The sequence below is a fragment of the Orbicella franksi genome, chromosome 9 (assembly GCF_964199315.1).
Source record: "Orbicella franksi chromosome 9, jaOrbFran1.1, whole genome shotgun sequence".
NCBI lineage: Eukaryota > Metazoa > Cnidaria > Anthozoa > Scleractinia > Merulinidae > Orbicella > Orbicella franksi.
This window is the reverse complement of record NC_138153.1, coordinates 15182285-15210046: the sequence shown is the minus strand read 5'-3', so window position 1 is coordinate 15210046 and position 27762 is coordinate 15182285. Positions and strand designations below refer to the sequence as shown.

The 27762-nt window shown below is 38.7% G+C and overlaps 3 protein-coding genes across 5 annotated transcripts in view; all 3 read right to left on the bottom strand.

Annotated features, from left to right (window-relative positions):
- Positions 1 to 10059, bottom strand: part of LOC145497038 (dual 3',5'-cyclic-AMP and -GMP phosphodiesterase 11-like) — a 31779-nt gene extending 21720 nt beyond the window's left edge. Inside the window, exons 1-3 of one of the 2 annotated variants that reach the window (XM_081476826.1) lie at positions 9001 to 10059; positions 1122 to 1214; positions 167 to 238 (exon numbers count right to left, since the gene is read on the bottom strand). In XM_081476826.1, the coding sequence (XP_081332952.1) occupies positions 167 to 238; positions 1122 to 1214; positions 9001 to 9696 (861 nt within the window). In that variant the 5' untranslated portion in view covers positions 9697 to 10059. The remainder of the gene's footprint in view (positions 1 to 166; positions 239 to 1121; positions 1215 to 9000) is intronic. The other variant, XM_081476825.1, reaches the window with a different exon arrangement.
- The window catches only part of LOC145497043 (transmembrane protein 216-like), a 48760-nt gene that overhangs the window by 7098 nt on the left and 13900 nt on the right, over positions 1 to 27762 (bottom strand). The window lies entirely within an intron of this gene.
- Positions 14143 to 27747, bottom strand: LOC145497040 (uncharacterized). 2 transcript variants are annotated; one of them, XM_081476827.1, is made up of 13 exons: positions 27593 to 27747; positions 26898 to 26966; positions 25582 to 25633; positions 23960 to 24234; positions 23416 to 23522; positions 22326 to 22412; positions 21491 to 21595; positions 21196 to 21276; positions 20854 to 20909; positions 19694 to 19787; positions 19071 to 19133; positions 17440 to 17559; positions 14143 to 16863 (listed from the first exon to the last, which is right to left on the bottom strand). In XM_081476827.1, the coding sequence occupies exons 1-13, from the start codon at positions 27708 to 27710 to the stop codon at positions 15922 to 15924; spliced, it is 2169 nt and encodes a 722-aa protein (XP_081332953.1). In that variant the 5' UTR covers positions 27711 to 27747; the 3' UTR covers positions 14143 to 15921. The 2 variants fall into 2 exon arrangements, with proteins under 2 accessions (XP_081332953.1, XP_081332954.1); XM_081476828.1 differs by having other exon boundaries at positions 20860 to 20909.

Sequence of the window (27762 nt, the reverse complement as noted above, 5' to 3'; positions counted from 1 at the left end):
AGCCGTGAAAATCTGGAAGAACTTGAAAAACCTGCATGGAGACACTTGTCTGTCAGCTCATGTCCCCACAGCTTTTTTCATCCTCCTAAACTTCCACTCATGTTTCTATAACTCGATGGAAAAACTGTTTAAGTGTTTTCTATTTCTTAATTACTTCATTTCATACCTTTTCATCTTCTCTGGTAAATGTGTGATCTAGAAATCCTCTTTTATTTATAACTTGTGCAACACCAATAACCTAAATAAGCAAGGAGTTTAAATGCATGTTACTTCTCAATCAGTGACATTTAGCAATAGAGTAAGACCAGTTTGATAACAAAGCCTGTTGTTTTCTTAACCTACATGTATCTTGATTATAAAGCAAAATATTCTGTATGCAACAGAGTCACCAAACACCAAATCACATTCAACAGATTAATTAAAAGCTTTTCACACAACATGAAACTTAAATTCTGACAAATGCAGAAATTCCAAGGATCCAATTCCAGGATCCAAGGAAAGGATTAGGTTGGTTACAACTGTCTCCAAGAGAAGTTACATATGTATTTGTCTTGCACTGTAGGGGGAGTGGATGCAAACCACCCAGGGATTTGCCACTCATGCCTAAGATAGGTAAAAGGTTAAGTCTGCATACGAGCCAAGTGGCCCATCAGGCCGGAGGTTATCCCTGTCTCTGTAGCATAAAGTGACCAGCAGTATTTCTACTCCCCCCTGGATGGGATGCTAGTCCATTGCAGGGTTACCCCCAGCATTAAATTTTTTGGTAGCCATTTATATACCTGGGTGGAAAGAGGCACTGTGAAAGCAAAGTGTCTTGCCCAAGAACACAACACAACGTCCCTGGCCAGGACTGAAACCCCGATCAATCAATCCGGAGCCAAGCGCAGTAGCCATGAGGCCACCACTCATCCCAGATTTGGCTCTCCTGCACACAAACCCTCCCACTAATCACCTTTTTAAAACCTTGGATTTGCCTTGCTCTAAATTTTGTAAGAATTAATGCACTGCAGGAGCATTACCCCAGATTCCCTAGGGTCATCTACAACCACTCCCCAAAATCCACTCTTTAAAACCCTGGATTCATCTAGCCCCAAATTTTGCAAGTTAGAGTCATACTGTACCTCGCCATGATAGTGATCAAGGATGGGCATACAAAGAATGCTTCTGGTGTGGTAACCAGTCTTTTTGTCAATTTCCTGATTAAATCTTGAATCCTGTTGAGGGAAATACACTTGCAAAATTGATGATATCAAGTCATGAAGCCGTATATCAAGAAATTCACTAGACAGTGCAATCAGCACTGTTTTTCTCCATTGTAAAATAAGGGACATACTGCTACTTTCCTGTGGCTGGAAAGAGGTAGAGAGATGCATTTCAGAGGACATAGACTCACTTGCCTGCTATTTCACACACCTCTATTGCATTAAAGGCTAGGTTCATTGTTTCTGTTGTGTGTATTTTTTTTTCTCAGCCAATCCTGGTAAGTGTTGTGAGAGCTGCTTGGCATGTCACAAGTTTAACAGCTGTAACTTAATGGGGCTACGACAAGGGGATGGGTGGAGAAGAGAGGTCAAATGAAGTGGATTTTGGTAGGGTGGGAGAAACAGAAACATTTCAATTATTTTACTACAGAAGGACACAACTACATGTAATGCAGCTCATTTGAAATGGACAGACCTGTAAGATGAAATTTCCATAAGTAGGTTACCTGGTTTGAAAATTATATGAAAGTCTAGAAAAATTCAGCATTGTGAAGCACCGGCCGTTCGTAAAGTTCCCTTCAACTTAAAACTTAAAAGGTGCCTGTATTCAGAAAAAGGCATGAATTTGTACTAGACGGCCTTTGACAAATTAAAGTTGATTACTAAGCCTGTTAATTATTAATAATGAAAATAAATCATCTGTTCTTAAATTTTTATTACCTCCTCAGAGTTGAAATTGAAAATAAGTTGAAGATTTTTTCATTCTTAATCTTGAGCTTAATCAGGGAAGTATTTAGTTACATATAAGGCACAGATGTGAGGTATATCCAAAAGTGAGAGTTTCCTTGGGTATCCAGGGAGACTGTACATGTTTGACTTTGTACACAGTGACAGCTATCAAGTTACAGACATTAAATTCCTTTTAATATGTGAAAAATAGATTGAAACATCAAATGGGTTCAGTAATGTCAGCATATTAATGCCAAGATCTTAACATAGATTATCACCAGCCATTGTCCTGAGACAGGCTGCCCAGTTTCAAATCATTTTCAGCTGTTTCATATTAGCAAAATTAATCCCTCGCTTCCTGAATGATATCAAGAAGATCAACAGAAAACAAGAATAAAGAAAACTATTATTGCCTTGACGTGCCAGCCCACCACTTCTCACAACTAAGAAAAACATAATATAAAATTTATAAGACCGTATAACAACTAAAGGAAAAAAGTAAAGACAAATTCTCCTGTCTGAAATTTTTTCATTGACTTTTCAAACATCTTGCTCTATGTGCAAGCTTATATCCAGAGAGATTCATATCCCTTTGAATTACATGCATTTATATCCATTTCTATCAAACAAGAATGAATGAATTGATCTGTAAAGCAGTTTAATGTATAAGGGGAAAAATACATTTCTTAATTTCTCAGCAATACACAGGCATCTCATAAAAGAAAGGGCTTTCTATTCTAAACCAACACTTTTTCACCATTATTTACTGAGCTTTAAAATCCCCTTGGTTTGCCTCTGGTGTCGACTCTCTAGCCAGAAAAATAACAAAACAAGAATTCAAAACAAAACTTATTGAAAATTAGAATTTATTAATAGAAACATTGGGTATCGAGAGAAACGTAAAAGGCAATTTTAGCTTCATTCTGAAATTAAATTGGAAGTAAACTATGTCTTTGCTTCATTAAAACAGAATTTGAAGAAATTCTTATTAAAAGTGATGTCATTCAGAAAATCCTCCACAACATAGTCAACTAAGACAGGTATAGTTAGGTAATAAGAATGAATTCTTAGGTAAAAGCAATATTATTAATCACTTCTTGAAAACTTATCTTCACATTGTCTCCTGGACTGCACAAACACTTCAAAGTGACATCCTTTAACACGTCAGAACTTAATTATTTTGTTATCTGTTAGTCACATGACATTTTTCAGGGAACACGTTTTATGCAAGATATTCAAACAGAGATGAAACTGAAAACCAAAACATCTCATCACCTTACATGTAGTCCTTAAAATATACCCTGACTGATTTTGAATGCAGACCAGTTGTTTTAAAGGAGTTACATCACGATCTGTGCATCTTGAAAAGTTAAGCCTAAATTTTTCAAGTTCATCGTTTGTAATCTGTGTAAATCTTCTCCATCCTTACTATTCTTGTTTTTTTAATGGTTTACGCTTTATTGTTTTTTTTCCATCTTAGCAGACTAAGTACTACTTTCAGATTTCCTTCAATTTAAAGGTAATATTGAAAGGTAATACTGTACACCAAAAAAATACAGTAACTCATAATAAAGTGACAGAGCTCCTTTCATTTCACTTTTAGTAAACCATGTTTGGAGTGTTTTAGTTTTTCCTGTTTACAATTTTCTGTAGTTTCTTTTTCTCAAAGATAACAAACTTCCTGCTGAAAACAAAAAGAAATTTACTTTCAGTTACACTTTTCATGTTTTTCTTGTTAGTAATAAATCTGTGAACTAGTACACAGAAACACAGGCTCATCAGTCATGTGTGAAACAGTGGCCAGCTAACGAATATCTTAAATTCAGTTTGTTGCATCACTGGGCATTAAAATAAATGGATTTGACTATGAAACATTGTACTACATGTATGCAAATTCATGAATTATAAAACACGGCCGTGAGGACATGCTGTGGTGCACATCACTGAAAAAATTACAGTTGGTAACATTCTTTTATTCATCCAATTGGTGAACCATGACAATAGTTCTTGTATTATTAGTATTAAAGAGAAAAGTTAATTCAACAAAATAAAGTTGGTATAAAATTATACAGGCCAAAGTTCAGGTAACTACAGGTAAATTGCAGATTTCAACTGTGGGAACAAGTCTGTCACTTTGCCATGGATCTTACTGAATAAATTCCAATTTTTACCATCAAATGATCTTAAAAGATTTCTTAAGAATTTTACATTCCTCCATATTCTCAAATCTCACATGTCAACTCTTTTTGACAAGAAGAACTGTGATACAGGTTTCTTCATCTCTTTTGAAGGTAATTCAAACAAGAAAAAAATTCTTGCCTGAATTATTGGAATGAACTTGGCACACAGAAATATCAACTCAAGTGTCATTACTATGCAAAAAATTATCTTATTTAAAGCCTAAGGGAAGTTGGCTGTATCATGCAGTTTTAGATAGAAATCTTTCACTTTAAATAATAAGCACCAAACTGAAAATTTCATTTTAAAAATGAAATTGTAGAACTCTTCCTACACACACTTCCTGGGAATAATTGTGGCCACATTCTACAAAAATTCATTGAAATAAAAGCTGCCTTGCTTTCAATATTTATGCTACTCTGTCATTTTCAGACATCTCTTTTCTGATTTTTTCTATCACCAAAAATCGTTAGTCTAGAAAAGTTTGTTGTTTGACCAATTTGTACGTAACAGGAATGCTTGAAAATGCTGCTTATAAAATGCTGCTAACAGTAAGAGTCCTAGAATGCCCCTACCAAAAAAGTCCTGCACTTTTTTAGAAAGATAATACCAAAAATCCTCCCTTACATACTAGTCCACGGGCTTAAGATAATTATTGGGTTTATCAGGGCTCAACTTCAAGGAAAACATCTTGGAGCCAGCTGGCTCCTAATTTTTCAGATTTAGTCGCCAGCAAAAGTATTTCAATCAGTGAAATGCATGGAAAGTTAGTCGCCAGTGAAAAAGATTTAAAAAGAATTTGGTGACATTGTCAACCACAGCAGGTCACAACGTCGAGCTCTGTTTACAGGCCAGCTTTTACTACCGTAATAATGTTATAAATTGTTCTACAATGTTTTAATAGCCAACTACTATAGAGTTACTTTGTATTTTTAATTGTTTAAAAATATGTTCAAGTCCTAATCAGTAGCTAAAAATTGATTTTGATTTGAAGATTACATAACTTGTTTCAAGATTGATACTCTTACTTTCAAAGACATATTCGGTGCTCATTTGATGGTCAACCTATTCCTTGTCATTTAGGTACCTTTATTAAACTTCAACCACTATCAGCAATAATAATAGTATACTACATTTAGTACTGCAATGTTCTTGTCAGATGTCACATCTCCAAATCTTACTTCCTTCAGTCACTTGGAGTTCTCAGTACCATTGATGCTTCTTTTTTTTAAAAGAAAATTACATTTCAATGACTTGAAATGCCAACAATTTTAAACCCAATATAATTCAATTGATACCCTGATATATTTTCAGCAAAAGGCTAAGCTGGCGAACAAACGCATATTAAGCACTACAATTTTGTTGGACCAACAACTGAAGAGGAATCAAGTTTTGTGACGAGTTTACAGCCACATATTTTTATCTAATCCTCACAATGTACACACAAAAGAATGACATCAAATGGAACAGGCACACCAAAGAGGTACAAACATTTGTCTAGCTTTTCATTCTGATAGCCTGGGTTCAAACCACCTTGTATTCTTTATTTGTGTTTTGCTTTTTAGCCTTACCAGTATACCGGTAATAACAACAGTAGTGTCTGAAAATTATATTGCCTGGAACCAGACAGATTCCACACTGAACATTTAGACCTTACTCTTTGCATTCATGCATGATTCTGCAGAGCATGTATCTCTAGTAAGTTTAGTTTGGATTAAAAAGTTAATCTACATCATCTGGATTTTCATAATTATTATTGAGTCCGAACTTGCCACGAAAAAAAATCACCACAATTTAATGTTACTGCTTGCATGAACCAAAATCAGAATGTCAATCAGATTGGAGGCAACAAACTGCTATTACATCTAAGTCTCCCTTTCTATTAAATCACAAATAGTCCTTTCCATAGCCTTCTAATCAGAACACTGGTTAACACTTAATTCTGAAGCAAAATGTAACTAAGAGGTCAAGATTGCACCTCTTCCTAAATGCGTTTTTATGCTAACCCAAACAATTTTCTAGGCTGTCTGAGTTGTTCACTGCTATCTGTTTATATTCCAAGGTAGAGAGAGGCAGTGAGAGTTCAGTGTTACCAAAAAAAGACAGTATAAGAACCTGGGCAAGGGCTGAGAAACCCAGACCTTTAAATTCTTGAGTTTATTCACTATTAACAAAACCACCATTTTGACTGAATCCTCGGCAATGAACCTGTCTCCTCCCCGAAAGAACGATATTTAAGACTTCCCCTCCCAACCTCTGGTTTACTGTACACTTCCATAACCAACAATGTTGAATTCAAACGCAGTGAAATGGTAGCCTGCGAGCAAACAGACAGGGCTAGGGGGAGCACATGAATGAATGGTAAAGCCACGAGAATCTTGACACCTCAACACCAAACTCACCCCTGCCAAATACATGTAGCTTTGCTTTTCAACTTGGCCCACGCCTGTGACTCAAATATGCGCTGGCCCACAGACTAGTGTAATGAATGATAACCACCTGAGTTTTAGTGACTGAAAAATCTGTTATTTCCTTATATTGTGACAAACAGAGAGAGCAATGCCCAAGTTGGGGTCTGTTTTACTTAGTTATACTACTACATCGGGGTCTACATTTCGTCATTCATTCTAAAGATACATGTAAAGCTTTATACAATAATGCTGCCGCTTACAGAAACATCTTAAAAGACCATGAAAAAAACAGCTGTAATCAGTCCATAAAAGGCATCCCTTAGTACAAGAAAACTTAATTTAAATACAATTTTATCTATCACAAGGATGTTTTTGTCATTTTAAAATGAAAAAAAAGATTAATAGTACCCCATCAACACAATATGCAAAATAGTGATACACATGAGCTGACACCAAGATCCAGGCAATATAGACGGGTTGATCAATAAATTTGATTTCATCCTGATTTTATGAGTCTGATGCAAAATTTTGGAGACTTTTTTCTCAAAATATTCTAGCTGAAGAAGACAGTAAAGGCATCAATTAGACATTTTTCGCACTTTAAAAACTCAACTTATTAAGTATTTACACAGGTCATCGTGCACTATTCGGAAAGGAATCTCTCAATGGGAATGAATACCAGTTCATACTGGCAAATTCTCAATTCATTTAAGCTTATATATTACTTTCTAATTTACATTTAACATCTGCACTCTTTTGAAGGGAAAAAAAATAATGCTTTGTGGTTCAAAATCAATTCAATCAAAAAACCTTCTCACAGCCTTCCTGTAAAAGAAATTACAAATAACGAATCGCGCCCGTCACCTCCGGTCAATGACAAATTTCAGTTTAATTAAGGAGAGAGCTTTCAGCCACAAGATAGAATTGTTTACATAAATCCTTATTTTTTGGTGGCTCTGTTTTGTCCTGCCATAATATTACGTGTATACAATGGAAAAATTGATGGCCGACCTTTTTATAACAAAGACGGCTATTACATGCTCTAGAGCAAATTATTTTTCTTCGATTTCTCCCGAGGTTTAATATTCCGAAGTAAAGAAAAACAAAATTTCCTCAGAGCGCCTAGAGAACATTAACTATAGTAATTAATATGTCATTCGAGCAAAAAAAAAACTAAAGTGGTACTACAAGAAAGGATTATAGCAAATCACTTAATCACCTCGCGTGACACATGGAGTCTGTTTTTATAATCATAAATATCTTGCATCTTTTTCAATGTAAATGTGGCCCGAAATAAGAACCAGCCATTCTTTCTGCGAGAAAGCCTCGCACTGTTTTGCTACCAGCCACAAAAAAACATGACACGAGCGATACACAGAACAAGAATTATTTCCGTCAGACCGAGACGACACCCTGAAAAAACAAACCTGCTACTTTTTAACTTTACAAAAGTTACTCCGGTTTACGTTTAGGGTCGCTCAAGCTTTACCAACCGAACCACACGAGAAAATGAACTTTTGAACTGACTGCCATTGACAAAATAAAAATAAACTGCTACTGGAAATTCAATACAGACTGTACTTTATTGAATTTTTAGGCAATAGCATTTCATATCGTTTGTGATTATTTTCGAATGATCCGACATGCGAGCCTGGATATTTCGCAATGTGCATCTAACCGAAAAGGAATTACGGATTAACCTTTTATTTTACCATTGATAATTCAAACGACACATGCTCTCGTTGAATTCGCCGACCGTTCAGCGCCAATCGCGATGTATGTAAACAAAGTATAGCAGTAAACATGTCCGCACAAGGGGACGGCAATTATAAGTATGATGTTTTGACGAAAACCTCCCGATTTCCCGTGAAAGCGACGCTAGTTTGTAGTTGATTACTAAAACTAGGTTAACAAATCCAGCCCCAGTAGACGACTTAAGTGTGGTGCCGCTTTCCTTTTACAAACAATCTTAAAACAGAAAATCTTCGAAATCGAACCCAACGACTACTAAAAATAGTCGTTCGACATGACAGAGTGTTCGCGGCCGAGGTTGTTTCCAGGGTGTCGCTAGCAAATTTGACGGCTCTAGGAAATTAAGCGAATATTTCGCCTTGTTCTAAGGAGAATCTACAAAGTTCGGGCACAGCGTTTACCGAGTTAAATTCGCCAAAGGGGGTAAGCTCTCAAAACCAGCACTGCACATAATCGATTACCAGGAATTCGAGACCAAAGCTGTAGGCGCCAAACATTTTAGTTTATGAACTATAAAATGTTCCACGACTTAAGATGTACTATTCCTTTCGTGCACCAATGAAAAGTGGATAAATGCGAGAGCTAAACAGACTTAATTCAAAATTACTACAACTGCTACGCAACTAGGAATCTCAACAGAGGAAAAAGAAAACAGAAATCTAAGCAACCGGTAGACGAAAAGCACAGCGTGCGCGCGAGCGTCATGACCAAGATTTGTTACCGCTTACCTCGTAGGCATTCGCAATGTTCACCACTTCTCCTGTTTCTGCTGTATATCCTACAATTCCTGTGCCAAATGGAATTCGAATTTCTTCCAATCCTTGCATGTCTTCAAGTTTTGACTCCGCATTCACATCGAACACTTTCGAAACGAGATAGCGGGGCCCATCTTTCGGGCCTTGAAGAAGAAAAAGCGAGCAGCGGTCTCCATTAACAAGAATACTAACATTTTGTAAGATTTTGTGACAAAGACTTTTCACATCCAAATCGTTTGAGATATCCTTGACGAGTTCCATTAAGAGCTCCTTTTCGTCCAGTTGTTGGAGTTCGACTCGCGATTTGCGATTTCGATGTGGCGAGCGCGCCCTGGAGGGTTCGCTGGGCGAAAGAAACGTTGCTTGCCCATCGACAACATTCACTAATGGTTTTAAAATTCCCCTGCCTTCAAATTCAGAGGCAGAAATTTTCCGAACCGGAGTCGACGATCCTGAAGGAGGAGGTGTTCCGCTGGGAGTAGGAGTTCGTAGAGAGCGTGACTGAAGCCAAGAGTCAATAAGAGTCCTGCTTGCTTTACGAGAAAAATACGAGTGAACGAATTCGGGATGTTCGTCAAGCCATGTCTCAATATTTTGTTCAATGTTGTTCCCTTCGAGTTTAATCCCTACAGGCTCCGTTTTCTCGTTCTTGGTGCAGCAATTCGCCATGTTTTGAGCCCCGTAATACTCTACATTCGAACTACTCGACGAGTTGATCCCTCGATCCTGCAAGTATGGAAGAAACTGACAACCAGTTGTTTAAGTTGATTGGCAGTTAATTGGAAGCGCGGCGATGTGATTGGCTGAGGCGCTTGCAGGCTCTCGGCACAGCGTCTGTAAATTTTGTTTCTTGAAAATCGCCAATATTGCTACACCTCTTCTATTGTTGCTGGGACATCCTTTCGCTTATTGAAAAAGCTCTTCCAAAGTAATTACTAAGCCGAAAGCTTTAGCGGCTTGTTGTTTGTTTTGTGCGTTTGTTTGTTTATTCCTCTCGGGGATTTTAATTCGCCACTTAGCAGGTTCCCATTTTGTTTTTCGAGAGTCTTTACAAGACAGACAACTTCTTCTTCTGTGACATCAACAAGCAATAAACAGGAAGGGTCACTCAAAAATGTTGCAGGCTGCGAATATTGAGTACGTCTGTGACTGCGGGATTATAACCGGAAAAAAGAAACACAAAAACTTGCGAGAAGGGTTAATAACAACTGGAATACATGTGTACCTTAAAGAAAATATCAAGCTCGAAGAGTTAATTTGCGAGGCAAATAACGCAAAATATTTACCCAGCAACGGGTTTCCAACCGACAACAAACGATTTGACGTACTGTTTTGGACAGCTAGGCCTTCTCCTTGTTTAACACTTTTTAAACGCATTCGTTTTCTTATTCTTTTTCTTCTTGCATCTAGAAGCCGGTAGAAAAATTTAATTCTTTTTCATTATTTAACACGCCTTTATCTTTGGGGAAGATTTAACAAGCAGTGCGATAAAAATAAATAATGCACGCACAGGTGTGAGCACTGTCTCACCAGTCAGGGACAAATATGCTTGAATAGTTTTCTAAAAATTAAAAATAATAATAAAAATAAAAACCTACATTCTAAATTGTACAGTGTAACAATAGTTTTCTTCTTCTTCTTCTATGTTCGTGGGACAAAAGCCATTCGTTTCTCCAGCAAATATATATAAGAAGAAGATACATGTTTCACAGTCAGTGTTAGCAGGGTTATCTTCCATTCTGTGACGAGGCATTAATTAGAACTGATCGATGAAAGAAGGATGACCAAGGGTAGCAAAGAAAACTGGCCACAAAATATGTCTCTAACATCAAAGTGAACAGTTTTCCTACGACACTGTTAAATGCAACCCGTTTGCAGTCTTCATTTCGCTTAGCTCCTCTGTCGATATTGTTAGCTCGCCTTGCATTGAAGCAAGTGTTGAAGCAACATAAAAGGCCTTACGATGAGGCTAGCTAATGGATGTTAGCTTGATGCGGTATCATATGACAATGGCAACAAAACACATCCTTTTCAACACGCAAATTTCTCGCTTTAATAATATGCTATATGTATCTGCTCCACTGTATGATCGCTTTGATAATGCTTTATATAATTTAAAACATGTATACGTTTGGATGTTTATCGTTTCTTTTAATTTGCCTGTTGTTTGTTCGCTGCACGCCTTTAATAAGATCAATTCACTTCGTTTCGCGCGCGATCGCGTACCCCAATTACAACCAATGACAAAGCAATGAAAGCTTTGGCTGCATTAATTGTATTTTTTCTTGTATGTTTTTGAGCGATTAAGAATTAAGATAAGTAAATCTAGCCTGAAGAAAATACAAAAAGAGCGAAATCAAACATGACTAAATACATGCAAGGAATTATCGGTCGCGTGAGCTTTGAAAACGATCATTTCCAAGAGTCACGCAAAGGGAGAGCTACAGATGTTTTTTTTGGCGGAAATAGCTTGTGCTATGAAAGGAAACTGGTTAAAAAAAGATTTTATCAATGCAACACACCACCCTTCATGTAGCTCTTTTTCGGATCTGATCATTATCTTGCATGATCTAAATTCATTTTAATATCACATGACCGCCAATTATCCCAGTTGCATTGCTCGTGCCTGCCCCAGAGAGTGTTCTAACCAAGTGCTAGTGAAGGAAATATCCAGGGTAATAAACTGCTCTTTGTTGTCTTTGCCTTTCAATTTCTGCCCCCCTCTATGATGGCTGATCGTTTTTGGAGGTGAAGGCCTTCAATAGGCCCTTTGCAGCTAAGCCATCACGTGACCTACTTTTCATAAAATTATGGGCTATAACTTAACGAATGCCAGAAATGGAAAAAGCATGTCGAAAGTATCAACATGGCCAAGTTTCAGGCCCCCATCATCAGAGAATGAGATTTTATGATGGTCTGAATTTTTGAAAGAATAAGAAGATTTGTATGGGAAAATGTTGCTGGAGAGCAAGACCTTGCTCTCCAGCAACATTTTCCATACGAATCCTCTAAATTTTCCGAAAATTCAAACTATGGTATAAACTTACTCGTTTTTTCCTGGGGCCCCAAACTTGGCCATTTTGGTATTTTCGATGCGCTCTTTCCATTTCTGGCATTCTTTTAGTTATAGCCCATAATACAAAATTTTTTTAGGAAAAATTTGGTCACGTGACCCCAGCTGCAAAGGGCCTATTTGAGCACATCACATTTTTAGAAGGGTAACTTTGCAGCCGGCTGGTATGGTTTCTTTCAATTCTGTCACCAAGATGGCTTTCGTTGAAAGGTCCGATTAACTAATCCTCCTTTCAAAACCGTTATCTCTGTAACAAGACCTGACCTTTGCCGAACCCTCTGGGCATTGAATATTCTAGTTGCCGACTCACTGACGTGCTTTCTCAAGACCATAACTGATTCTATAGAAACGAACAAAACGAGAACAATAGCCCAATAGCGCGATGGAAAACAATGCTATGATACTGTCAAACGATAATTAAGATTGTTATCTTAAGAACCATTTTCTTATCTCAGTAGGCAAGACAATTTAAAGGAACAAATAAAATTCGTCAATTCTAGAGTCATATAATGGAAATTTTATACCAACATTAACACGATCTTGAAATTTTCCAAATGTTATCGATTGTTTCCCATAAGCTCGTTGTCCACATAAATGACATGGTAAATGATCTGCCTGGTGGACAGACAACGCAGGAATTCCCATTAACAGCTTTAGATGTTTATTTCTTCCCCCTCCACTCCCCCGAAAAAAAAGAAAACTGAAGCAAAAACGAAAACAAATGCGAGTTTTAAGCCATGATTAGCGAACTATCAATGGAAACACAACATGAAAACCATCTGCGCACTTCTTCCATGGCCTCTGAGGGGTCAAGAAACATCATTTGAAATGTAAAGTGACATTGATGAAAAGCGGGAGAGGATGAAAGCCTTACCCTCAAGTTATTTTCATACAGTTGGTACCCACTCCTCGCGCGGATGAAGGGCGAAAATGCGCATGAAGCAGCTTTAACCTGTCCACGTGACAAAAATTCCCGTCACAAGATTAGCTATTTTTAAACCCTCCTAAGATTTTCAAAACCGGGGTTAGTGTAACAGCTCTTGTAAACTTGTAACTTTTTTTTGTCGCATGGTGTAACAGTTGGTTTGTTTTGGGGCTAGTGGAATTTTTTCTGTTGTTTGTTCTATTGTTCTATCAAATGATATCGAGCCACTCATGTGAGACCTTGCGAGAGCTGCGCGCACCTTCAAATCTTCCTTTTCTCGCAAGAATACACACACAAACATACACACAATGTGCACCTTAGTGGAAGTTAGTTTATCGAAGGGACTCCGAGTACTGCTCTTTTTGCTCTTTCTGAACCTTGTAACTTTTAACAAGGAGGTGATCCCCATTATGGGCCCCATTTCCAAGGTACTCCCTGCCAAGTTATCACCAAAGAGAATTTCTGCTTCAACCCCAGGCTTCCTCGCGAATGGAAGTTTTCAGACCTGCACCAACGGAATACAGAACTCGGGCCGGGAATAGGGGTGTGCGATGGGAGGCTCCTCGAGTTGATAAATAGCATATGGTATCCGTAAAAATTTTCACACACCGTATTGAAAAAGAAAATTTATCTTAAATTTTTTTGGTAGCCCGCCTCCCTCTGAGAAAACAAACATCTCTTGCGAGATTACTAGTGGAGAATCAACTCTGAGGTAATTAAAAGTGCTGGAGAGTAGTCTATGGCTAGTAATTCTCCTCCTCGCGCTATCCCTGAAAAGGACATGGGGGACCACACCAAGTGAAGAAATTCTTTTTAGATCTTTTAAAATTACTAATCGCAGATGTTCATCATCTTTTTATTTCTTTATCAACCGTTTTTTGAAAAACCTCTTATTACAAACGACAAACAACGATATTTTTATCCGCGCTTTTCAGGGAACTCATCAGCCAATGAAACCATGAGTAATCACAGATGACTTTTACCCAAGGTCAGGTTGTATCTAACCCAGGATGAGCGAAAATTTTGATTTGAGTTTTGTGACTTTCGGCGAGGTATTTCTGTCTACAGTTTTGGTCCTTCAGTTTTGAGTTTGAATAATCTCAAACTACACAAAACATAAGCAGTGAAAAACATTTTTATTCAAGAAAAATTAATAATCTCATGCGCAATACTCCGTTTAAAACAGTGGGATTTGTCATATCTTGCCTACCTCTCTACTGCTGTTATGCCCAAGCAAATGTGTTAGTTTGTGTCACTTTCATAAACACCGTTAATACTAAACCACTCAAAAAAAAAAAACCAGTAACGTTTTTCCACCGATTCTACCATTTGAGTTATAACACTCATCCATGTTTAGAGCGGTTTTCAATTGAGTGTCGTAAAACCAAAACCAAACCAATTGCCTATAAACTAGACCACTCGGCCAATCTTGAACTGTAGTAAAACCAAAACCAAAACCAAAGTAATTGCCTGATTACTTTCGAAACTCAATTGAAAACCGCTCTATAGACATGCATTGATTAGTTATCTGGTTAGCATTTAATTATCTAATTTATTTTAGCTTCTATTTCCTCTACACCCTTTGACTTAACTAAGCCTGTCTGGCGACCTGGAGCAAAGTTGGCACCTCCAAGAATGGACTGCGCCCGCGATGTGGAACACCACCAAGACGTATCCTCGTGGGACCGTGCTGACGTGGACACTTGGGGAGTAGTCGGAAGCACCCGAGCTATTTCCCGATTGGTCAGTCAGAATCGCAAGCAATACGAGCGCTTATGCGGAGAACTGCCGTAAATGGAGCTTGATTCAAAACTCGTTCCCAAGGTCTCTCTTTGCGCCCATAGAGGCGCGAGGAGAGAGAGACCCTGGAAACGAGGTTGGTTGATCCATCGCCTCCACCAGGCTTGTAACTATCATTTAACACACCGATAATTTATTTACAGAATAACATAAACGTCACACGACCACTGTCTAACCACCAAGAAGGGCTGAAAAATAAGACTGAGATTTTCCACAAATCAGCTTATGATCAAGCCTCGCTCGGAACGGTTGACCACTGGACTCTTTCTGAATACAGAGCGAGACTGGGTCACCTGTGGTGCAACTAGAAACTAGCCGCCATGCCACATGCGAACACGCGTCTCCCAAACGCAGTAACTCTCTCTTATTTTTCATCGCTTTTTGGCGGTTTCTTATTAAACAGAGGTTCATGTAAATCGTCACTATCTTCGCCATGTTTCGGTCTTCTTAGATCTCGCCACAGATCAACCTAAACGACTTCCTTCTCTTTGTCTCCAGTGTATGCTTTGAAAGCTGGGTTGAGTGAATTTTTGAGGAAACATAATCAAAACACACCATGACTCTACCATGCGAAAGAGTCATTGTTCAGGTCCTTCTGTTGTAATCTTAGGGGCGTGGCTTGTCGATAAGTCTTTGTCCCCTTAAGAAATTAAGTGGAACAGGAAAATCTGAAACGGTGTGGCACGCCTGTTTTTACACATTCCTGAATTTCCAAACGTCGTTTTCTTTCGCACAAAGCGCTCAGTGAATGCGCAATCCTTCGACACTAAATTCTACGCACGCGAGGTTGCCTCGCATAAAAGGTTCCCATTTGAAGCAAAATCAACAGATACTAATCACATGGGCCTTGCAAAAGCAATATGTTCATGTCAATAAGCTCATGTCAAGCGAAGTACACATGAGCGAAGAAGAGTTAGAGTAGTATTATCCTCAATTGATGTCTAACAATGATGGCATGGACAAAGACACGATAATATCATCCACAATTTGAAATCAAAAGTAACACAACAAATTTAATACGACAGACGACTTTAACCTCCTAGGAACCTGCCAAGGCTACAACGAAAGGGCTCTCGCGAAACTTCCATCCCTTGCGTCACGCCTGCCTGATCCTTACTTGGGTTCCTCCAACAATGTTATGGTTAGGAACTGGAATAATCTCCGGGGCAGCTAAGAGATCTTCATCGGCTGGGAAATGGAATTCATCGCGTCTACTGTCAGAACGCTGGGCACCGCTTGGCTCATAACGATGATAGCCCGGCGTGTTATCCTCAGCTGGCATCCGAAGCGCCGGGAGAGCTGCGTGACGTAACAGAGCACCGGCGCGCCCACGGCCAGGCAGAGAAGCGGATTCTCTCAAAAGCGCATTGGCGCGTTGTAGTGAGAGGAGTTGCGCCTCAGGCGAGTTAGACCGGAGCCCAGGCTCCATACCGCGATCTAAGTGAATTCCGTTTCTCTCCAGTTCTCCCTCGGCTTGTAAATTCGCAGAATGTTGTTTCCTTGCGTTTTTCATTGATGTTTGTCGTGGAGGCGTCCCCGGCCCCTCCGACTCGGAACTACTCAAGGGCGGGAAGTCCTTCTCTGTGAAGACAGGCTGCTCGTGAGATGGAATTGAACCAGGAGTTGACTTGACAGTGGGAACTGCAGTCGCTTTTCCTTTTGCTATTGGTTTCTTATTGAATCTAAGGCCTTCCATACTTGCAGTGCTTGCTTCTGAATCACTCATGCTCTCGCGCACTGATTCCCGTAGCCTGTCCACCGGGGTGGGGACTGGGTTCGGCAGAGTGAAGCCTGGGTTCAGTGGCGCGGGGACTGGATCAGGAGGCTCAAACTGTCTTTCTTTCACACGCCCTTTTTTATTCTCATACTCTTGGGCGAATCGATCTCCCTCGTGCCAGGCCTTCCGACTGGCAAGCACGTCCTCTGGTACAACTTCCCTTGCATCTTCGTGAAAGTCTCCGTCGTACCTCCTGGAGCGCTGCCGGTAATTAAACCGGTTTAACTCTCGGAACTTAGCAGGAAGCAGCTGGCCTTTCACCTGAGGAGGAAAAGACAGAGTAGTTACAACTTTACCCAACAACTTCAAGAGTCCCTTGCGTCAGGGTACAGGGTACCTGTTCGACTAGGAAATTTCGCGCCAACAAAGAAAGAGCGCGCGCACACGAACAAGTGTTATTTTGCTGGCGAAAACATGGTAACCACTGCCATTATAACTACGCGTTTTCAAAGATGTTGAAGTTGCGAAAACAAGTTCTCGAAACAAAGACAAGTTATTACTTTTACCATAACGTTACGTGGCTCGAAAAAGAGTACAACGAAGTTTCTTTAGTTAGCAATTCTGCACTAAAAACTTGTGGTCACATTTTGCACTCGCACTCGGATCTAAAGGACCCTAATTTACTGGGGGTTAAAAATTTTTCAAGTTCGTCGTTTGTAATACGTGTTAATCTTCTCCATCCTCAACCATCCTTTTTCCTTTATCGTTTATTATCATCTCTTTTTTTGTCATTTTTCTTTTGTATGAGGCCAAAATAACTCAAAATACTGTGACCAAGCCCCTTTCATGACAGTAATCAAAAATCCAGTATGGGGTGAAACGACAGAGTTCTCTTACCTTGGGATTCGTTTCGTTGGAATCTCTGTTGAGACTCAAGTAAATATCAACTCCATGGAGAAATTCAACCATAAGACGCTCCATCTGAGCAAGACGTAGTTCACGAAGGTACATCACATGCTGCAAAGATATCATTGATGCTAAAAAAAATCGATTTTTTTTTTGCGATTCTACAAAAAACCATGCATTTAGAAGATATTCTTAGTGCGAATAGGGCAACTATTACTGATAAGCGAACAAATATTAGTCTTTATACCATGCCATAGAAAATACAAGATAATTTGGTTTTATCAACTGGGTTGATAATGTGAATTGGCCACCGTAAAGAGATTGGAAAGCTCAAGATAATTTGGTTTTATCAACTCGGTTTTAACAACTTTGGTTGGTTTTATCAACTTGGTTTTATCGACTTTGGCTTTAATAAGATAATTTGGTTTTATCAAATGGGTTGATAATGTGAATTGTCCACCGTAAAGAGATCCGAAAGCTCTCGAATCTCTTCACGGTGGCCAATTCACGTTATCAACCCAGTTGATAAAAAACCAAAATTATCTTGTTATACTCCCCACCGACGCAGCACCACAGTTTCTTTAGAAACTTACCCCCTCTATTCATAGAAAACACAGCCAATCAGAATACAGGAAAGCCGTTGTATTTTCGACGGTATTACCGGTACATCCAACCTTCCCATCATGCGCCGCGCGCATGTCGCAATGATTGTCCTGGCCACTGTTTTTTCTATGGCAAGGTATAAAATGGTTATCCAACGCTCTCTCTTGTTTCACCAAGGAATATCCCGCTTGCAACTTGCACTTTCTCGGTATTCACACTCGCCTAATAGCTTGCGTGGTGACTCGTGGGATATTCCACGGTATACCACTCGAAAGCATTAAATAACTAGTATGGACAGTGAAAGGAGAGGCAATAGCTTGGCCTGGGCTGATGGTTAGGATCAGCTTTCTTGTTTCTCCCTCCCTTTCATTCCTCTCCTGGGTATTATCGAGTAAAAAAGAAATAAGCTAAAATACCACAAAGTGAATAAAGAGGACATAGACACAGGCATTGACAATATAGCAATTTTTCTTGGACAATTCTGTCCAAAGGGGAAAGGTGCAATGAAGTTAACCCTATGTGAAGCATCAACCCCTGAGACAAGGCCACACCACAACACCGGGAACTCCGTGCCCTACTCTTTTCGATAAGTGTGTGGGTTCTCTAACGTCCCCTCCTAACCATGTAAGACTGAAGATGCAGGAGACGGGGCCTATGGTTTACAGTACTTATCCAAGAAGACGAACGTCTAATCATTTGCAGATGTAATTACAAAGGTAGCACATTCTCCTCAGTTATTTTTTAAAATTTTAAGTGTTGGTCTGGTCTAGAGCTTGAACCCTCAACCTCCCACACAGCAGTCTGGTGCTCTACCAACTGAGCTAACCAGGCGGCAGTTAAGAAACTGACGTTTTGCCAAAGGAAAGGGCTAACTAAGCCCCAAGCATCAGCTCTCCAGTGCTGGATAGTTTATTATTAATGACTTCAAGCTAAGCATTTGACTTGCCTGCCAACACAAAATAACTGTAAGTTTCTTTAGGAAATCTTAACAATCGCATTGTAAAACTAACATAACTTACCTTAGCTGCAGCGTCAACAAGAGCAGCTGGTGTAGGTCTTTCAGCCCAGATAGATGCACCTCTCTAAAAATATGAACAATTAGTTGTTAAAACACTTATAGTTTGTCTTATTTAGGACATTGCTGAACCCTTAGACCTCAAAACAGTGCATAGTTCATGACTTTTTTAAGCTCAAGTGAGAAGATCACAATTCCCCCCAGGGGGGGGGGAGGGGAGAGGTATTCTCAGAATAACTGGGTAGGGTGTTTTTCTTAGGGCTGTTTTCTAGATGTATTTATTAGGTACGATAGCTTCTTCTAGAAAACATAGTTACCTACTTCAAGACTAGAGTGTAAAAGACCAAAAGACCAAAATGGCCAAAATCAGTGCCCTATTTCTGACTAAATAACCATAACTGGCTAAATAACCATACCCTTTGGGGCTGTATATAGTACCCCCCCCCCCCCGCCCCCCTTTACTGCCTGGTCACAATCATACCTTTCTAACATCATGTAAAACATAACATAGTGTGAATCAACTGCAATGGTCTTTCATGTGCTAAATCTCTCATCCCCTTCCCCAATGATAATATAATTTTTCATCAGTTTACTTCAGCTTCTAATATTAAACAAAGCCCAAAATACCTGCATATATTTCTGACGCACTTTCTGGAAATTAACATTCTCTGGTGACAAATTCAGGTATTCATACAAGCAAGCTACTAAACCATTGACATATCTAGAGAAAGTATAAAAAGAACTGTTAAAAACGATCTAAAAAAAACATTGTAATTTCCATTTTACATGCATGCTCAATGATTGATGTTTGAGAGGTGGCCTAATGAAATGATCAATGTGCACTGAACACAGATTAAGAGGAAGGGGGTCTTTGTGTTGTGAAACCTAGCAAATGTTGGCAGGCGCCCTGCGGTAGATCAATCATTTGTAGTATTAGCTAGTAAAATATGGAACTCTCTCCCGGACACTTACAGGACATCTGTTTTTCTTATGGTCTGCACTCTTTTTCATACTTAGCTAGTAAAATATGGAACTCTCTCCCGGACACTTACAGGACATCTGATTTTCTTCAATTCAAGCAAAAGATCCTTACATATGAGGCCTTTCCACAGTGTAAATATATATAGTGTATAAATGATATAGAATTGTAATTGTATTTCATTTTATTTTATTTTATCTATTTACTTTTTCTTTCTAATATTTATTTCTCTCGAAGATATTAGCTGACAAGGTACTCTGTAAATTCAAGGTTAAATAAAGTATATGTATGTATGTATCCGTGGTTGAGTGCTGATTGCTACCCCTCATTTAACCCAGGATCGTCATCTCAATTGACATCCCAATCGATACTTGGTTGACACCCATGGACACTTATTCGGCATCTCGATTGATATATGATCAACACATGCATCAATAAAAAACTAGTCGACTCTCAACCGACTGTTGACCGAGATGTCAATCGCGTGTTGATCAAGTGTCAAACAAGGTGTCGATAGAGTGTCGATCGGATATTGATTGAGAGTTGATCTAGGGCATCGATTGAGAAAATCTATCAACATTCAACTGCGGATGCCTTTAGTACACACAACCCCTATAGACTAGCATCTGATCCAATCACGTCATATAATTCATGCCATTGAAGCAAAGTGATCTTTTGATGGGCTCATAGACCTTGTGTTTTCTGACTGAGTGCAAAGCAAGAAACCTGAATATTGCAGAAACAAACAATCGCTACCACAAGAAAAGACTCACTCACTTTCTTCAACAAAGAAGTAATTAAAGCTTACACAAACCTGGGCAACTCTCCTCCAGTTTCATTCTTGTAAATAATAACATCTGCTACCTGTGAAATTCAATCAAACATGTAATTGCCAAGGGCATCAACCTCTCAACTCTCTTTACCATAAATATCTATTATTGCTGCACTGCCAAGGGACAGGACGATAAGGAAAAAGAAACATTTCAGATATTATTTTACATTAGGAGGTGTGGTTGCCTTATGTTGATCAGGAAAAGTTGAAAAAAAAAATTGTGAAAGTTGAAAGGAGTTTTATGGTACCCTTGTTTTGTTTATTTTCATTTTAAGCATACAATAAATATATGAACAACAACAAAAGCAACACACACACCTGAGTATCAAACACGTTCATAAGTCGGATGTGATACTGATGATACAAGGCATCGCTGGCTTGTCTGCAGTCATGGAATATCTGTCAAAAAGATAAAATGTAACATGAAAAGATTCAGCAGGCTGGGTTTTGACTTTTGAAGCACTGTTTGGAATCACCATTCATCTGAATTGAGTTAAATTCAAGTTTAACCTGATCTGTAGTTGCAGACAGAATCCTGCCACTTTTTTCATGAGGCAGAAGTGCAGCTGTGTTTGCCAGCTAAGCTAAGCCTACTGGTTTAATTTACAAGTACCTTCAATATATCACCACTCTCAAGAATGTCTTGTAATCCTTCATCAAAACAAGGAGCTCCAAGAGTGAGAACATCGAACAAGTAAATAACCTTACTACAACCAATCTGAAAAGAGAAATTGGAATAAATGGAAAAAATATATATATTGCCAAGATCAAAATTGTGAGACACAGGACTTTTTCTGCTCAAGCGCTCAGGTGAGATCATGTTTGTGTTCAGCTTTTGGTATGGTCTATCCATGGAAGAAGGGTACCAGATGGTATGCCTGTTGGGGTAGATAATACCCAAGAAACTTGGTAGGTCCTAAAAAACACTGATTATAGAGTATGGATTAAACTTGGACAGAAAAAGAACTATTTTATCGAAAAAATCTATAGACAGATCAGTTGTTAGCAAAATGTAATTGATATTCCATTACCTTTAGAAGGTCTTACAGTCTATTAATATATGGCTAGCTGCATGTGCGAGCAACATGAACCGAATCCTGCTCTGTGGTTGGCTACCCGAGCAGGAAAAATGGAGCTATCTTGCTGGGTTAGCACTACCCACTGTGTCCCAAAAAAAGATAGTGTTTGGTTTTTCCATATAATAAAGCCTCTATTGATCAAACTTGAACATTTGGTCATGGACCTCAATTCCATCTCAGCCCATAAACACACAAAAAAAGAACTTGGCCAATACCCAGCCATCTTGACACTTGGTCAATAACCCATATGTTATCCTGTGAGCCATCAGCTACTTTCACTCATGATTATAGGCCGTCATGTGCAGTGCACCAAATAAAATACAAGCAAACCATGATCAATAAGAACAGAAGGATTACTATAGTACTTACCACTAGCCAACAAAGCTTCCCAAGTCTACCAAGGTTAACACCCTCACAGCAAACGCCTATAACTCTCTGTCTGCTGATGAATTTCACCTGTTAAGAGGGAAGGAGTCAATAGGGAGCTTAAGCAAACCACAATGGCAACAGACACATCACCAAACAAAAGGTTTAATGAGCAGAACAATGGCTATGCACATGCATTTTAAATCTTTGTACATTTTGTAGCAGCCCCCTGCAAAACAACAACTGTGAAATAACCAAGTTCTGTGTATTCTGGAATGTAGCCACAACAGCAAATTTTTCAAATTTCTTTTTGGAATTTACAATGTAACACTGTAACACTGTAACACTGACATAACATAATTATTTAGTTTGAGCAAGAGATCCATTGGCATACTGAGCACATTCAAATAGTTAAGAAATGCGAAGGAATAAAAAATCTATTTTTTACTACGTGTCATCCCTGGTGGCGCCGTTGTAATTGCTTAATCTGTATTATCAATGTTGCAATGTCAGCAATTACTGATAATAATATTGTATGTATGTTGGGTAAAAACACTTGCCGTTAACAAACTATACACATTATTTTAACAAAACATCAAGTGACATTCATTGACAAGAATTGCCCAACACATGACAAGGGAAGTGCTATTAAAACTAAGTAACAGAAAAAGGCCTAGTTTTTGCAAAATAAAGTATAGGGCCATTGACTATAATTGTAATGAGCTCTTCTTTATCCCCTGGCCTGTGTGTCATCAATAACAATACACTGTATGTGCAACATACCCAAAATAAAAACAAAGTAAAATGATATTAAATAATTATACGGGTTCAAGAACCTCCATTTCCAGGTAGAACAAGAGACAAAATTTTCTCAATGGGAAGTACCGGATTTTTTCTCAAAATTGACTTTTCACATGAATAAAAGACTTAAAACACGGGGTAAGTCTTTGCAGTTACCATATGCCAACAAGGCAAAATTTTGACCCAATATGGTCTCAGCTCTCATAAGCGACCAACTCCCGTAAGCGACCACCCAGGCTTGACATTTTGGGTGGTCACTTGTAGGAGGTTTGACTGTATGATATATACTTACTGCTTCCTCAAATGACTCTCCAAAAGTATCGATGGGTACAATGGCAGGTAGATCATCTGGACTAATATTTTCCTTTTCATCATCATCTGAATGCACATCAGAAAGATCTAGGAAAAGAAAAAGCACAATAATGTTAGGTTTTGTTATTTGTAAACAAAAGGGAGGGACATGAATGTGTGTCTGATTCTGGATCAAACAGCCTGGGCTTTGAACACAGGTTGGCATTTCTGTCTATGGACTGTGTTGTGTTCTTGAGCAGGACACTTTCTTCTTGTAAAACCTCCCAGCACCTGGCCATACCAAACTAAAAGATTGGCACACTTCCAGGTGGGTAGCAATAAGCACAATTCAATGCTAGCCTGGTGGGCTACATTCAGTTATAGTAAGTCAGACCTTACATGTTATGTACAAAATGTCGAAAGAAATGAGTTCACTTTTTAAAAATCTCCAGCACAGACTCCACCTAAAAACAAATTTTTGAAAAACAGACATACAGATGTAACACCAGTAGGTAAGGAAATGAAAAATGAAAAAAGTTGCATACATTTCTCTGCTATGATAGGTTGCCTCTTCAGCAGACTGTCACCATCGTCACTCACATCTCTTGAAAGAGATCCACTGGAAACAGCTGTCTTCTTGACACCCAACTTTGAATTTATCCCTATTCCAGCATCTTTAAATGCCTTGGCTATCCCTCTTCCTCCATATCCTGTATCTGGTTTGGATGACCTTGGCACTGAGTGATTAGGCTGTGAAGTGTCAGGACTTTCCTTGTGTATTCTTTCATCTTCTCTAGTATCATGATTAATATTTTTGTTTCTATAATTAAAAACAAGTAAAATGTGAATTAAGAGGAATGTTTGACACATGTTTGTATTACCTGCAAGATACCAAAATAAGCTTGGTGTTAATCTTCTAATATCACAGGAGACAAATTACTCCTTAATTTTGTCAGGAAATTTCAGTGCTAGTTTATATTTTACATGTGAAATTACAAAATTGCCATAGTAACGTTTGGCAAGAAATTTCTCGATACAGTAAACAAGTCAGAACCCTACAATATATTGTGAGCATAATTTGTCACCTAAACAACAAATACAAACAAACAAATTAACTTTGTTTAATGAGGGTAGCACATAACAGTCTTACGACTGACAAACCCGTGGCCCTCAAATTCCCGATCAAATTGGAATTTAGAAATGTTTATTTTTTTGGAGGGAGGAAAACCGGAGAACCCGGAGAAAAACCCTCAGAGCAAGGATGAGAACCAACAACAAACTCAACCCACTTATGACACTGGGTCCAGGATTTGAACCCCGGTCACATTGGTGGGAGGCGAGCACTCTCACCACTGCGCCACCCCTGCTCCCACACCCCTGCTTACCTTTTAATATCACACCTACAGGTGTGTGATATTAAAAGGTAATCAAATGGTATACTTGTGAAGTTAGAAATAATTTCACCTGAATTTTGTCAATATTGTCACTCATCACCATTAATTTTGGTTTCCCAAACTTACAACATTTGAATAATGCACCATGGAGAACTTGTGACACTTCTAAAGTTTCTGAGTTGAAACATGGAAGTCATAAACAGTAGAACCCCATTAATACGCTCACCAACGGGCCATGAAAATTTGTCTGAGTGTATAAAGAGGTGGCCATATTAAGGGGTTAGGACCAAATTTCATGACTGGTGTAAATTGAGTGAAGTCTGAGCAGATGTATCACAATTGCACTTCTAAGCAACGGAATGTAGATATAATTTTAAAAAATTGAAATTTCAATCAGTACATGTACTATACAATATTAACAATGGAAAGATGAACATAACTGGTTTGAATGGCCATATAAAAGGGGTAAAATAATATTGTAAAGGATTATACAGGTTGGGATTTCAGAATGTGGCCATAGGTCGTATTAATGGGGTGGCCACATTAACAGGGTTTCTTATAAGAAAATGTAACCATGGGCATTTAGTCAGGACAAAAAAAGGTGAGTGTAATAACGAGGAGACTGTATTAATGAGGTGACTGTAAGACAGGGTTCCACTGTATTATATATATAATTGAATCTAAAGATTTACATGCAGTCATCTTTGCTTAATTAATTTTTTTTTTATTAGGTCTCAAAACTGACCATTAAACGAGTAGACACATGGACTTACTCTGTCTGTTCATCTTGTGAAATATTGTTATTGGCCTCTTCCAGTAATTCCACTATGAAATAACAAGAATGTTATAGAATAAAACATGTGACACCGTGATAGAGCCAGTAAGAATGTAAACTATTCTACCATACATCATTACAGTAGGTAGTTGCACATATTCAGTGTATTCACTTAACGCGTGTTGTATAACAGAGCATTTACATCGTTTAAATAAACACATTTGACAATTCTGTATTGATGAGATTTCTTTAAGTTGCTCCATTCCCAAAGTTATATTTGGGCCCAACCATAAGTTCAGCCTTACATTTTCTGTAATTTATAACAACCTGATTTTGATGGCTGGATCATCGAGAGGTTCCATGGACTAACTGGGTACTTCTAGATTTAGGATCTGTAGTACTGTACAAGTGGTTTGGTAATAAACATGTTACTTTGCTTGACAATGAAAGAGAGTAATGTTATAGCTGGCATGCACTGACTTGCGGACTAGTCCCTTGGGGGAGGGGGGAGTGCCTCTAGAGGTGGGGCTCTCATCAAGTTTTGAGTCACCACCAGTAGCCTTGTTCTCCACACTCGTAGCAAACTTGTTACTTTATGGGTGAATTCTATCAACAACAGACAATTTCACTTGTAGCATCAAGGGAAAATCAAGTGTACTTGGCCATAACAGGTGTTACCATTTCGACCCTTAATGACAGCCCTGAAAGGTCATAATTGTATGTGCAGTACCTAAGGGTATGGTGTTTGAGTCATTTTGGTCTGAAATAGGGGAAAATTTATGCATTCTGGTCTTCAGTTGAGTAACTATATTTTTAGACAAAGCTACAACTTAGAGACAACTTAGATCCCATGGCAAATTATGTTTACCCTGCTGTCTATGTGCCACAATGGCTTATCACATACTCTAGTAATGCGCAAGTCTCCTAGTCTTTCAGATCTGAGATAAGGTTTTGAATTTTAGCTTAGGTCTAAAATGGGGTAGGGAAAATCACAAATTTTGGTGTGAAATAGTCTAAAGGTTTCAAAAAGCTCATGTCACATAACCATCCCATTTTTCTGGGAGCACCTTCCCTCCTCTTCCCAAGGCAGGGCAGTCATTACAGGATGAAACTTGTAACAACAATTGCGGGTGAGTATCCTAGATGAGACCTTGATGTTACAGGTGAACTTGCCTGCTGTTGATAAAACACAACCACAAGGCAACAAGTTTGTGTGAAGACCAAGGCAACAGGTGACTCCAGACTCAATAACAGCCCTGCCAAGGTACTGGTAAACAGGAAAGGAACCTACTTTATTATTCTCTAAACACTTACAGGTATTCAGCTCATGACCAAAAAAGTGATGAAAACCATGAAGCTTTCTACCAGTACTGCAAGAGATCACTAAGGCACAAAACAAAGAGTACAATGAATAACAAGGCCACAGAAGATTCTTATGACTATATAAATCAATAACATTAAAACTTTTGCATCTCAACGTGACTTTTTTTGAGGCCAAAAAAAAATGTCTTTTAAAGGCGACGTTTCAAATAGTTTTGCTGTTCTTCATCAGGTTGTCAGTTGGAAGGAAGCTTACAAAATTTAGAGTTAAATTATAATCATTTATAGCCGGTTTATTTCTATAAAGTATGGTCTTCATTGTACCGTAAGCGGTTAAAAAATCAACGCAGATAGCTAACAACAGAACAGATGTCACTTTGTAATCTCCTATTGTTTCGCATGACGTGCTTCCGTCGAAGTTCGAAGTTCAAATTGAAAGACTTAAAGGTTAACATTCTTAGTTCTCCCAAGACGTACACAAACTAGCGTCATGTCTAGAATTTCAAAGACTCAATAACCTAATACAGAAGACAGATCACCTAACTGATACAAAGCTGGCCAACAAAAACCACCGGGCGATTGTTTACAAAATCACCATGTGTGTCATCATTGATGGTACATTTCGTTTACCTTCTGGAAGCTCGTGTTACTGTAGTATCGTTGCGTTAGAAAATGTCACGAATTCTCACCTTTAGTTAACGTAAGCTTTCTCTTTTCTGCATCTATGCTGTGGACCGTTCCCTCGTATTCCCCTTCGCTTGTTGTAACCCGTAATCTCGCACCTACAAAATTCCTTCGGTCAGCCATTTTTTGTTGTTACCCAGAACCACCCGCGAGCGCTATATATGTGACTTCAGCC

What these genes read in the sequence shown, in the direction of transcription:
- LOC145497040 (XM_081476827.1), bottom strand. Translation starts at nt 27,710, where the DNA reads ATGGCTGACCGAAGGAATTTTGTAGGTGCGAGATTACGGGTTACAACA. An exon ending in AAAGCTTACGTTAACTAAAG is followed by an intron (nt 26,967 to 27,592) that starts GTGAGAATTCGT and finishes TTTGTGCCTTAG; the next exon opens with TGATCTCTTGCAGTACTGGT. An exon ending in ACCTATCATAGCAGAGAAAT is followed by an intron (nt 23,523 to 23,959) that starts GTATGCAACTTT and finishes TTCTTTTCCTAG; the next exon opens with ATCTTTCTGATGTGCATTCA.